The sequence below is a fragment of the Dermacentor albipictus genome, chromosome 1, assembly GCF_038994185.2.
Source record: "Dermacentor albipictus isolate Rhodes 1998 colony chromosome 1, USDA_Dalb.pri_finalv2, whole genome shotgun sequence".
Lineage (NCBI taxonomy): Eukaryota > Metazoa > Arthropoda > Arachnida > Ixodida > Ixodidae > Dermacentor > Dermacentor albipictus.
Window position 1 is genome coordinate 35,929,631 of NC_091821.1, and position 13,581 is coordinate 35,943,211.

Here is a 13,581-nt window from a genome sequence, read left to right on the forward strand (position 1 = left end):
GAATAGAATCAGGGTGCTTGCACAACCATAAATTTTCTGAAACATGGGAACTTATGCAAACATTTAAGAAGCTATCTTAATTTAGTTAAATCAGCAAGAAAACACAAACAGTGACACTTTTGCAGCATAGCTAACAATGCAGTAGTTTTGGCACATGTTAATTGGGACACCCAATACGACAAACACATGTATAGAGGAATGAAGCCATAACATCCGATATTGATTACAATGGTACAAACAATCTCTTTATTTAATAAAGTGCACTCTTTGCACTAATAAAAGGTTAATGGCAGGGTGCAAACAGTTCTACATGAGGGTTGACGACTCCTCAAGCTCCAACAAAACCACTTCCTTTCCACCCTCGGCACCTTGGCTGCTGACACCTGGACGTCTTGCCCAACTGCCTGGATGTACTTAATAAAGTGCACGCTTTGCACTAATAAAAGGTTAATGGCAGGGTGCAAACAGTTCTACATGAGGGTTGACGACTTCTCAAGCTCCAACAAAACCACTTCATTTCCACCCTCGGCACCTTGGCTGCTGACCACCTGGACGTCTTGCCCAACTGCCTGGATGTACTTAATAAAGTGCACTCTTTGCACTAATAAAAGGTTAATGGCAGGGTGCGAACAGTTCTACATGAGGGTTGACGACTCCTCAAGCTCCAACAAAACCACTTCATTTCCACCCTCGGCACCTTGGCTGCTGACCACCTGGACGTCTTGCCCAACTGCCTGGATGTACTGCCCTTTGACAACTTGCATGCCTTCCTGAGAAATAAGCTCCATCGCCTGCTCACCAGAAACAATCTGGATCCCATCTTCACCAACAACTTGAATGGCACCTTCGCCAACTACTTCGATGCCATCTTCACCGACAATATGCACATTTTCTTCGCCTATGACCTCCGTTCCATCCTCCCCAACAACATGAATGGTCTCTTCCCCAACGATCATGCTCTCATCCATCATTTCTATAGCTTCAGTGCCACCAGCACCAACCATTTCGAGGTTGTGCTCCTTGACCACTATAGCATTGTGAACAGTTCTGAGATGCCTCTTGAGGTCAAAGATAGACACACAGCCCTTGCTGCAAAATGGGCAAGTTGTTTTGAACCTGCGCGTGTGCATGACGACCTGGTGAGTACGGCATCCTACATATGACTGGAAGCAGCGTTCACAGTGCTTGCACTTGTACTTCTCGTTTGTGTGCTTCCGAAGGTGCTGTGAGAGGGCCAGCTTGGAGCCTAGCTTGCGCTGGCAGTAGCTGCACTGGAGTGACTCGCCCTCAGTTGATGGGTGGTGGAAGGCCATGTGTGCTTGCTGGCTGCTCAAGTATTTGAACCGGATTCCACATATGTCACAGCCAAGGGGCCAGTGATCCATGCGCGAGTTGCCAACATGGCGAGGACGCTTGGCATGGTGGTGCTGCTGCTTGTGGAAGGTCAAACCCTGGGGTGCACTAAAACGTTTGCCACAGTCAGTGCATTCATATGGCGTCTTGCCTGAATGGCGTAGTTGGTGGTTTTCCAGGTAACCCTGTGTCTCAAACAGCTGGCCACAGACTGGACATGTGAAGCCCCAGTTTTCCTGGTGAGCAGACAGGTGCTTCTCAAACCGCTCCTTGATGAAGAAAATACGGGAGCACAGGTGGCAATGCAGCTTCTGATGCAGGTGACGCCTTGCATGGTGGGCTGTCAACTCAAACCGGAACACGAAGCCACGATTGCAGATTTCACATGTGAATGGGTATGTGCCTGTGTGGCTGTATACATGGCGACGGATGGTGCGCTCACTGTACGATGTGAAACCACATTCTTCACACTGGAAGTTATGAATAAGGCCCAATCCAGCCACTTGTTCTTCTGTAAGTTTTGACCGATGACTCATGACCAGGTGCTGTTGCAGGTGGCGCTCAAAGTAGAAGCGCTTGGAACAATGGGTACAAGCAAAAGGCAGCAGTCGAGCATGCACAGCCTCCTCATGGCGTTTAAGAAATTGCTTCGCTGTGAAGATCTTGGGGCACTGAGAGCAAGGGAAGCGACGACGCTCAACCTGTGTGTTGTGCTTACGGGTATGAATGTACAAGCTTGCCTTGCCCCGAAATCGAGACGGGCATATTTCACACGCATAGGGCTTTACATTGGGATCACGGTGGTGCTGCTGCAAGTGACGAACCAAGGCTTTTCGGTGAGTGAGCACTTCACTGCACAAATTACAGTGGTAGTCTTTAAATCCTGGCGAAGACTGGCTGGGAGTTACTTTCACAATGTGGCTGCTGCTGTGTGCCCCATATTCCTCCTCATTAGAAAACACAAGGGTGCAACGTTTGCAGGCATACACACCCGCAGTGGGGTGTTCGTCACTGATATGGTTGCACACTTCTCGGAAACTCATGCCTGTACACTTGTCACAGAGCGTGCAGCGAAACTTCCCTTCATCAGGGCCAGTTTCAGGGTCTTTTTCAATGCCATTAAATGGACTGAAGTCAACAGGATACATGTCAAGCTTTTCAGCATGATGCTTAGATACATGCTGCCGGTAGAAGTGGCCTGTCAAATACACCTCAGAACAGAACTCGCAGAAGAAGATTTCCTCTTCAGCAGAAGCCGAGTACGAGCGCCTCTCTGGGCAGGAAAGTTCCTCTCTGACTTCCTCAGAATTAACTGCACTTCGAGCTTGTGGCCTGTTCTCTGTTCTTGTTACAAGTTCCTGATGTGCACGCAGTTTCCCCACATGTGGTTTGGCTTTATGGCCAAGGAGCTCCCTCTTAGTAATAAAGCCTTTCTTGCACTCTGCACAACGAAAAGGAAGCCTGCTGCGAGGCAAGTGTGACCACATGTGGCGTACCAGGCTGAATTTGCTGGGGAACTTCTTACTGCAATGCTTGCAGGCCTCCAGTAAGCCATGTTCCAGTGCACCGTGTTTCTGCAGCTCTGACTCGAAGTGAAATGCCACAGGGCATTGATCGCAACGAAATGCGCCAACCTCATCACCGTCGGACGCCGTACTTTCGGCAGCACCATCGCCGACGTCGTCGAAAGGTGAACCTGGCCGTGACCCAACCGACGCATCGCTGTCGCTGTGATCGTCGACACCACCGTTAGCCTCCGCTGATTTCGGCACAGTAGCTTGCAGAGCCGCGGATTTCAATGTCGCAGAGACCGCCGCCACAGGTGTTACGACCGCAGGCTCGGCACACGCTGGCCCGCCACTTGTAGCATTTGTTGTTGCATTTTTAGTGGGCACGTCTGTGTCGTCTACTTCCTCTTCATTTTCTTCTTCGTCGTCCAAGTCGATGGTCATGGGGAACTCAGAATCTGGTGGCGCTTGTTTCCGCTGCTGTGACGGTTGTGGCAATGCTGGAAGTGGGGACTTTTTGAGAAGGCTCACCGTCTTGTTTGGTTTCGGGACCAGTGGTGGTTCAGCGCCTTCTTTAACGAGAGAGATTCGGATAAAGCATTGTGGGCTGCCATCGACGAGTGGAGACGATACGCGGAACTTCTGGCTCACCATACGGGCAAACTCTTCGGTGAACTTGGTTGTTTTGACAGGCTGTCCTTTCTGGAAGGCACCAAACACGAGGGACACTGAACCGCCCTTAGGGACGCCCTGAGGAAACACGAGCTCCGCCGTGAACGGGTCGATGTCAAAGTTGAGGTAGATGAAAGTCCGCTGCTCGTTACTCGCCATCGTGAACCGCGTGCGGAAGGTAAGCGCGCCTCGCGCAACTGTGTAGTAGACGGAGAAGCACGAAAGATAGCGACCTCACTTCAAATGTCCTCACACACACCGCACAAAAACGGTCTATCCTCGCGTTTGTTTACGACGCACATTTTTGGGGCAGCGTTCCTGAGCGCGTCCAATCTGCGTAGTCTCCGTAGGTACAGCAACCACAGCAACTTCGAACAACCACGCGCCGCACAGATTGATCAAAAAAGAGATGCGGTGCAAAATAATGGATATATGAATGCTACTAGCACGTCCCCATCCCAAACATTCATTTAGCGATATTATTGCGTCAACCGTTGTGCTTATCCCTCTTGGCGTTTTTAAGTACTGGATTGGATTGACTTCAAAAACATAGGCTCAACAAAGGCGCAATTAAATTTTACTTATTTTGTTTATAAGTATTATTCTGGTAAAAAAAACAACTAAAATTGCATATTTACGTGCTGTAGAGCACAAAATTCTTTATAAGGATCTCTAAATAGCACTGAAGGCATCACTGAAGGAGGTGTGACCTGTTGTACCGGTAGTATTCTGTACCGGTGGTCGCGCGGGTCAAGCGATCGGCACTGCATCACGATGGAGCGATGGAGCATACTTGTGTGTGTTGTGGAAGAGTGGAGTGTGCTGTTGTAGCTGTGGTGTGTTGTCAAAGTTGTTTAAATAGTTGTTGGAGCCCCAGGAGACTTGGACAAGAAGCGCATTCAATACACATGTTTCAGGAATGACACTGTGGAAGCTAGTTCTGTACCTGTTTTACACAGTATCGCTAATTTTATTGGCAGTGCAGCCGTGCCAGTCACAGGTTAGTTGGTGCCCGTAACTGCAGTTTTCTGTTTCACCTCTTTTCGACTGTTGCTGTTTCTCTGCTTTTACTAGCACGCCAGCGAGACCGTTGATGCAAAGATCTCCGAGTTCTTCAGATCTGGCCACACTAACAACTGGGCTGTTCTCGTGTGTACATCGAGATTTTGGTTCAACTACCGGCACGTCGCGAACGTGCTTTCCATCTACCGAAGCGTGAAGCGTTTCGGCATTCCTGACAGGTAGGACATTTCAAGTGTGCGTGAAAAAATGTGAAAGCGACAATTTGGCCGCTTATTTATTACTTTGTGATTTCACCACACATTTAGCCAGATAATTTTGATGATCGCCGATGACATGCCTTGCAACCTCCGCAATCCGAAACCGGCCACCGTGTTCAATAACGCTCACCACCACATCAACGTCTACGGCGACAACGTGGAAGTCGATTACAGAGGGTATGAGGTAAGGTTGTCCCCTCCTCCCGTTCATGGCCCCTGTGGCTGGCTATACCATGGTTGTGGCTACCTCAAGTTTGTGCACAGAGTAATTGAAATTGAAATTGATTTTATTCATTATAGACTCCAGCTTATAAAAACAAATAATATACAGAAGGAGGTCTCACAGTCAATGACTGTACCGGGACCTCCTGTTATTTATAAATATGCGTTTTCTAAAGCAACGAATTGAACTACATTAAAATCATATATAAGCAAACATGAAAGAAAGTAAGTACTGGAGAATGCAAAACAAAATTACGAGTTAGTTACAAGAAATCTAACGAAAGAAATTATACAATTGCAAGGAGCAAATGCAGCAAAACCAAATGAACTAAACGAATTGAACAGTAACGGACATTTTACCCAAACATGCAATAAAAAAAAATTTCAAATATACATGACCATAAATGCGACAGTAGAAACAACAACAACAAAACAACTTCGAAATACACATGACTATTAATAAAAAAGAAAGGTATCAGAACAGTGGAATATTTGAAGTAATATGGGTGAAGAAGAAAGAGGGAAAAAAAAGAAAAGAAAAAAGAAGTTAATGTTAAATATTTTCTGCTAGAAGAAAATTCTTCAGATATTTTTTAAATGCGGATGTTGAATGCGAAGTTTGACGCAAAGTGGTATGGAATTCCGAAATGAAAAGGCAGCAAAATGAACTGATTGTTTGCCATAGTTAGTGCACACCTGAAGTAAAATTAGATTATTGTGCAAAGCAAATCTAGTGACATTAGTGTTTATCGGGCAGGTTTTAGGAATTATACATGCAGGAACTTCATTATTCAATAACTTAAAAATAAATATACCCAGATTTTACGTCACAGTTTTTTTGACAGACGGAATGTTATTACAGTGTAGCAATGGGAGAGCGCTAATATTATAGGGACTAGAGGATACTATTCTAATTGCTTGGTTTTGCAAAGTTTGAAGTGAACTGAGGCGAGTATTGTGTGTATTTCCCCAACATATTAACAAGTAGTTAATGTGTGAGTGTATAAAAGCGTAATATAGCGACACAAGTGTAGAACAGTTAAAGAATTGGCAGGCTCTAATCAGTAACCGAATACCGTAAGCAACTTTCTTTTTAATATTCGAGACATGATGATGGAAATTGAGGTTAGAGTCTAGTTCTACCCCTAAGAATGAGCAACGAGTGCTAGAAGGGATTAAATGGGAACCAAGAATTGTTCCGGGGGGGAATTGAATACAATAAACTTGGTTTTCGAGGGATTAATAACAAGATTATTATTTATACACCAGTTTCTAACCTTAGCCAAGTCATTATTTGGTTTAGTAAGTAAGGACGAAATATTTTTATCGTAGTTAATTATGGTTGTGTCGTCGGCGTACAACACACATTGTGAGGATGTTAGACAGTCAGGCAGATCATTAATGTAAATTAAAAATAATAAAGGTCCCAGAATAGAACCCTGTGGTACCACTAGGTTAGTAACCTTAGCTTCGGAAATAGAAATATTAACTATGTTATGTCTATCCTGCAGGTAGGTTCGTAGTAATGTTAGTGCTGGCCCAGTTATGCCTAGAGCTTCCAACTTTAAAAACAAAATGTGATGGTTGATAGTGTCAAAAGCTTTCATAAAATCAATAAGAACTGAACCAGCTAAATACCCTTTATCAATAGCTTCCTTTAAGTGATCCGTTAGGAAGATAAGAGCAAGGTTGGTCGAATAGCCAGGACGAAAACCATACTGAGAATTGGAAAGAATATTAAATTTAGACAGGTAATTGGTTAATCGAGTAACAGTCAACTTTTCAATCACTTTACTAAAGAATGGCAGTATGCATATTGGGCGGTAATTTGTTAGTAAAGAATAATCGCCTCTCTTAAAAACTGGAATTACATTTGCTCGTTTCAGCTCAGATGGAAAAATGCCGGTCCTGAATATTAAATTGATAATAAAACATAAAACATCCCATATGAGATGAGCAACTAGTTTTATGTTACTAGGATGAATATTATCAAGACCGGCACTGGTTACTTTCAGCTTGCGAATGACATCAAGAACCTCATGGGGAGTTGTAGGGTAAAGAAAAAATGAATGCGGCACACGATTCAGTGACAAAGGACGGCTACTGATGACTGGTTTGTCCACACAAGCACTGCAGGTAACACGGCAGAATAGAACGCCAGAAAGCGCGGTAAGGTTCTGACTGGTGGGACTGGAGAGAAAGATTTCGAGGTTGTAGAAGTAAACAGGGAAGTGAGGTGTGGTTTCCAACGAGACGGGATCCACTTCAATCACAGGCTTGGACGAGAAGTGGGTTGGCGACTTGCTGGTCGCGCAGTTGCCTTTTTGGGGGCCCACAGGCGATCAGGAGGCCAGTGTAGGTAGCAATGAAGAAGGTCCCCTAGGGGAACCTCGGAATAGCATCGCTGTCAATAAAAGAAAAAGGAGAAAACAAGAAAGCGAGCTCACCGTGCAATAGGCTACATAAACATGCAGGGCGGCAGAAGAAAGGAAAAGTGGGTAGAGATTGAGGAGCAGTTAAATAGAGAAGAAATAGGAGTGTCTGCAGTTACAGAAACGCACCTTAGAGACTCAGAAAAGCCGCCAGTGATTGCGAACTATGTTTGGGAAGGGTGCAACAGAAATAAATTGGAAAGAAAAGGAGGGGGAGTCGGAATGCTCATCCATCAGGAGGCCAAATGGAAAAAAAAAATGGCTGTGGCTTAGGTAAGGTTAAGCCCAGGATGCGAAGCATACTAGCCTTTATTTTAGTTGTTGAACCACTGTTTAGCTTGGTGAACTGCTGTTGCTTGGCTATATTTGGTTCGGCTAGACGAAGAAACAACTCATGCGTTACTCTGCTTCGCCTTGGACGCCCCGCATTGGACGCGGTGAGCGTCGAGCAACGCAGCGTTCGGCGCGGCAACGAAATGTGCGCCTGAGCAAGAGACGCATGCCTGAGCCTTAGAAACAGCTCGTTTCTAAGGCAACACCGCATTCACTAGAGGCGCTTTTGTACCGCTTTGAAGCATTGTACTCGTGGCTCAGTGGTAGCGTCTCCGTCTCACACTCCGGAGACCCAGGTTCGATTCCCACCCAGCCCATCTTGCAAGAGTTGAGCCAAAGCCACTTCTCCTCTGTCGTGACGTCACGGTGTCACGTGGTATTCAAGGCGACACCGCCGCGCCTGAGGAGCTGGGTTGAGCCCTCGCAATATGCTTCGCATAAAAATTAAATTCAGAATGTGAAGAGCATCTTTAGTTGTCATGTACAATTAGTGGACAAAAACTTGGCTGGGCGTAATGTATTCGTGGGCCAGAAATAATTGCAGAGAGAAAATCAAGAGTTAGTGGAATGCCTAAGTGCTGATATGAAGGGTTTCGGGAATGATGCCGAAGTTATCGTATTAAGTGACATGAATGCTCACTTACAGGATCTAGATGGCCATACCGACAACAACAGGCAGTCAACACTAGATCATTCTGAGCAACATAACCTTGTTATCGTGAATACAGGGCTTAAGTGTGACGGGCAGACCATGCGGAAAGTGGGAAATCGGCAATCGACCGTTGATTTCTGCTTGATGACGGAAGGAATTCATGATAATTTGAGAGAAATGGTCATTGACGAGGAAGGGTATAGCAGCATAGAGAGTGACCATAAAAGCATCATTTTGAAAATGAGACGTGTAGTTGGGAAAGAGAGCAAGGAGCACAATATGGCCAGTCCAAATTTGAATGCTGAGCAAATAACGAATATAGTCATGAGAGTCGAGGAAGAACTTGGCAAGTGGCCAAGCAAAGAGTGGGAATATGGTAAGCTTCTAAGTGTAATAACGACAGAAATGCGGCAAGAGAAACAACTTGCTCTTGGAAAGGAAAAAAGAAACCAAAAGCTGGTGGAACAGGGAGATATGAGAAGCGATCGCCGAATGTGGAAGGCCTCTCGAGAGCACAGGGAGGCAAAAGAAGCGCAGTTGCCGCAGGATGAAGTAGCCAGAAAATGGGAAATATACTGGGGAAAAAAATCTATGGTTCAAATACTGGTTCAGGCAAAGATAAAAGGTGAATGTTGATTGTAAGAAATACGTGAGAAAAAGAAGGCCGCACCTGGAATATTTTGGAACCACATAAACTTATTAGGCAGGAAGTCTCGAACAATACAACAACATATCCTAGGCGTAGATGGAAACAAACTGGAAGGGGACGTGGCATTAAATTACATCCGAAAAATAACAACTGAATCTTTGCCAAGGCAATGACGAGGTTTTACTTGAGGAAAACAAGAGCGTGAAAGAGAACCAGGTGGGAAAGGAGTTGGTGCCGACAAATTTCAACTGAAAGAAAGCCGAAGAGAAAATTTCGAAGTGCATAGCCGCAGGGCTAGACGAGGTTCTCGTTAGGCTAATTAATGAACTAGGTCCAAAAAGTAAGGAAGCTCTGTTGAAAGCAGTAGAAAAAAGTTTAAAAGATAGGCGAATACCAGATAGTCGGCGACAAAGTAGAATGAGTTTAATTTATAAAGGTAACGGGGAGAAAGATAGAATTCATTCATATAGACCATTGACCTTTACATCAGTAATGTACAAGTCATCAATGCAGGCAGTTAAATTAAAGCTGCAAGCATGGGCAGACAATAATGGCATTTTGAGAGAACTTCAGAATGGCTTCAGAATAGGTAGGCGTCTGGATGAGAACTTATTTGTTCTTACTCAGTGTATTGAAATATCAAAAGTAGGAAGCACACCGTTATATGTGGCCTTTTTAGACATTACAGGAACCTATGACAACGTAGACTGCAACATTTTGTGGGATATTCTGGAAGGGGAAGGCTTAGGTGACAATCGTCTACAGCTTTTGAGAGAGATTTACCTATAAAATACCGTTTACGTTGAATGGAAAGGGATGAGCAGTGAGGAGAAAGTTGATATCAACAAGGGACCGAGCAGGGGTGCCCTTTATCCCCACTGCTGTTTATGATGTACATGGTGAGGATGGAGAGTGCGTTAGAAGGAAGTAATATCGGATTTAATCTCTCATACAAACAGGCAGGTACTTACAGTAGTAGAGCAGAATCTTCCAGGTTTGTTTTATGCGGACGACATTGTGCTACTAGCTAAAAAGCAAAGTGATATGCAACATCTGGCTAATATCTGTAGTCAGAAAGGCAAAAAGTTACGTCTGACATTTAGCGTTTAAAAAATCAGGTGTTATGGTGTTTGATGAAAGCAGTGAACAGACGGTGTTAATTCAGGGCCAGAAAATACCTCAGGTAAAGGAATATAAATATCTTGGTATGTGGATAAACAAAGGCAATAAATATATGGAAACACAGGAAGGAAAAAACAGTAACAGCAAAGGGGAAAAGAAATGTGGCCATAATGAAACAGAGCGCTATGGGGATACAATAGGTACGAGGTGCTCCGGGGTATGTGGAAAGGCGTAATGGTCAGGACTTACATTTGGCAATGCGGTTGTTTGCTTGAAATCAGGGGTGCAATCAGGACTTGATGGCAACCAAAGGTCAGTGGGACACCTTGCATTGGGCGCTCACGGGAAGACTACAAATGGAGCTGTGTAGGGTGGTATGGGCTGGACAAGCTTTGAAGTGAAAGAAGCTCACAGTAAAACTGATTATGAAGAGCAACTGAGGAATATGGAACAAAGTAAATAGGCTGGTAGAGTTTTCAGGTATTTGTACAGGAAAAACATTGATTCATAGTGGAGACAAAGAACTAGGAAGCTTACCAGCAAGTATGCGACTTGTATGGTGAGAAACATGGCAACGAAGAACATGAAGCGGAAAATCAGAGAGGCTGAGATAATCTTATGGGTGGTGGCAATGGGAAAAGACACCTGCTATAAGTAACTGCTTAAGAGGGAGAAAACGAAATCAGGAAAGAAACAATTTATGATAACTCAAAGGGAAACTCATTACTTTTTGAAGGGAGATCAGGATGCCTTAGAACATTCACTTATAAAGCGAGACCTAAGAAGGGAGAAGCAGCATGTGCTTTCTGTGGTCAAGCTAGGGAAATGATTGAGCATGTTTTATTAGAATGTGAAGATGCCTGGCCAGCGGCCGATTTAGGCATCTCTGGCCTCCTTGAAGCCCTTGGGTTCAGTGAAAGCAGAGGGAAAGTAAACGTGTCTGTCTGCATTAGAGACTAGTAAGCAGCGATTGGAAGATTGGTGGAAGTAGGGAAACGACAAACAATAGCGGCGGGTAAAAACAAAGTTCATAATAGAGGTTCAGCAAGGTTGGTTATAGGAATGCATCATGGGTTTTTTTTCCTTTCCTTTTTTTAACATAGGTAGGACATTAGGCAATATAATAAGAGCTTGGTGGCACAACCCACCGCCCCGTTTCACAGGGGACACTCAAAGCATCCATCCATCCATGGTGTTGCAGAAGTCGTGGGGCGCAGTAGCGCTGAACTTAGCGTCGGAAGTTGGTGGCTGGGCGTTATCATATGTATTTATTGTGTGTGTGTGTGCGTGTGCGTGTGCGTGTGCGTGTGTGTGTGTGTGTGTGTGTGTGTGTGTGTGTGTGTGTGTGTGTGTGTGTGTGTGTGCCCTTTTACTAATTGTAACAACGTGTCATTATTTTGTATTGTTGGTGGCGCCTCCAGGACACTAAAGCGGCAACGGGGACACAAAGCTAGAAACAGGACTGGTTCATGGGTTGGGAGTTCGTCGAGGCCTGGGCGTGCCAGGGGTGTCTAAAATTGTATGCGAACACCTCCTGGCACACTGCGGCCTCGGCGGCCCCAACCCACGGACCACCCTGCATCCAGCTTTGATCCTCCCTCTGCCCTTTGGGTGCCCTGGTGAACCTCTGCTTCCTATTTTATATTAATCTCAGGTTCTCTTGAGACTACCGTTTGCCGGTTGCATGTGCCCTCCTGAAGCAGCACTTGTAAAAAATTCAATACCTCGCTTCGCTTTGAAAAAAGTGCCCTGCGACTTCTGCAACACCAGTCAGAAACTTGCCCATGGCACTACCTACAATTAACATTTTATTACACATTATCTATATGTACCCACAACAGCAAAAGCTTTAGGTTCATGAGTCTCGAGAAAACGAATTTACGTGCAGCCGATGCATCCGCCCTCAATTCGAAAGGTGCAGTGGACAGTTTCTCAAATGGCCACCACATTATTCACCTAAACTTCACACTGTATGGGAAGATCATGACGAAATTTAAAGGGACCCTGAAATTATTTTGACGATTTTCTACAAACGTACTGAGTCGTTAGAGTAGGTCCTTCTGATCATTAATTGACACACCTAAGTGCTCCGCGTAAAGCATGTAATTTATTATAAGGTTTTAAAAATGCACATCACTGCCGATCGCAGCACACTGCTCGGCGGAATTTTAAGCCGCCCCTACCCATATGACGCTAATCACCCACATGACGTCAGTAGGGCGAGCTATCCGATTGACTGACCAGGGTACATGATCGATAATTTTTCCAACTTTAAGGTAAACAAATTATGTTCGTAATAGTTGGAATGTTAATTAATTTGTTTTTATACAAAGTAACATAAAGGGAATGCACAAGAAAAATTTTCAGTACACTTAGGCACTTCCGGCACACAGCAAGTGTCTTCTGCTTGTGTTACAGTGTCGGTCCGTCTTTTCGCAAGCGCTATGATTCTACTTTGTTGCGTTGTGGACTGCAAATGTAGCGACTGGCAATATGTCAAGCATACATATCTCTTTTTTTTCATGCTGCCTGCCGCCCAGCCACCATTAAATGCAAGCGGCAGCTAGTAACTATAAACTCTGCACCTTAATTTTCAAAGCTTATGTGCACAAGGAGTACTAGTTATTTGTCTATGCCATTTTTAGAACAAATGGGAATGATGCTTCACTTCACTAGTTTACAATGAGCTGACTGGGCTTTGTTCCTTTGGACTTCTAGCATTGGCATACATCTGTTAGAGAAATGAGGCGTGAGACCTAAAATCTGAACAGTTCCATTAATAGGCAGTTCATATGTCAGGATCTGAAAATTCATGATGATCGCCAGTCGGCTTCTAGTTTCTGTGCAGGAGGACGTTTATATAGGCCAGTTAATCACAGGGGACCTTGATCATGAAAAAGAAATTTACAGAAGCATAAGAATGGGTTGTTGTGCATACTACAGGCATTACCAAATCCTCACTGCGAGCTTACCACTGTTGTTGAAAAGTGTACAATCATTGCATTCTACTGGTGCTAACATATTGGGAAGAAACTTCAAGGTTAACAAAGAAGCTCTGTAACAAGTCAAGGACAGTGCAAAGAGCGATGGAATGAAAAATGTGTAACGTTAAGAGACAGAAAGAGAGCAATGTGGATCGGAGAGCAAACGGGGATGGCCAATATTCTAACTGACATTCAGAGGGGGAAAAAAATGGAGCTGGGAAGGCCATGTAATGCATAGAGCAGATAACCGGTGAACCATTAGACTTAAGGAAGCGCAGTCGAGGATGGCAGAAAATTAAGTGGGGTGATGAGATTAGGGAATTCGCAGGCGCAAGTTGGAATGCGCTAGTCCAAGACAGGTAATTGGAGACCAC

The 13,581-nt window shown here is 44.7% G+C and overlaps 2 protein-coding genes across 3 annotated transcripts in view; one reads left to right on the forward strand and one right to left on the reverse strand.

The window, feature by feature from the left end:
* Positions 1-223: 223 nt before the first annotated feature.
* LOC135901057 (zinc finger protein 11-like) lies at positions 224-4,068 on the reverse strand. Its single transcript, XM_065430709.1, has one exon. The coding sequence runs from the start codon at positions 3,690-3,692 to the stop codon at positions 636-638; it is 3,057 nt and encodes a 1,018-aa protein (XP_065286781.1). The 5' UTR covers positions 3,693-4,068; the 3' UTR covers positions 224-635.
* A 186-nt stretch (positions 4,069-4,254) lies between these two features.
* Positions 4,255-13,581, forward strand: part of PIG-K (Phosphatidylinositol glycan anchor biosynthesis class K) — a 47,954-nt gene continuing 38,627 nt past the window's right edge. For both annotated transcript variants that reach the window (XM_065430711.1, XM_065430710.1), the window contains exons 1-3: positions 4,255-4,533; positions 4,608-4,774; positions 4,862-4,997. In XM_065430711.1, the coding sequence (XP_065286783.1) occupies positions 4,453-4,533; positions 4,608-4,774; positions 4,862-4,997 (384 nt within the window). In that variant the 5' untranslated portion in view covers positions 4,255-4,452. The remainder of the gene's footprint in view (positions 4,534-4,607; positions 4,775-4,861; positions 4,998-13,581) is intronic.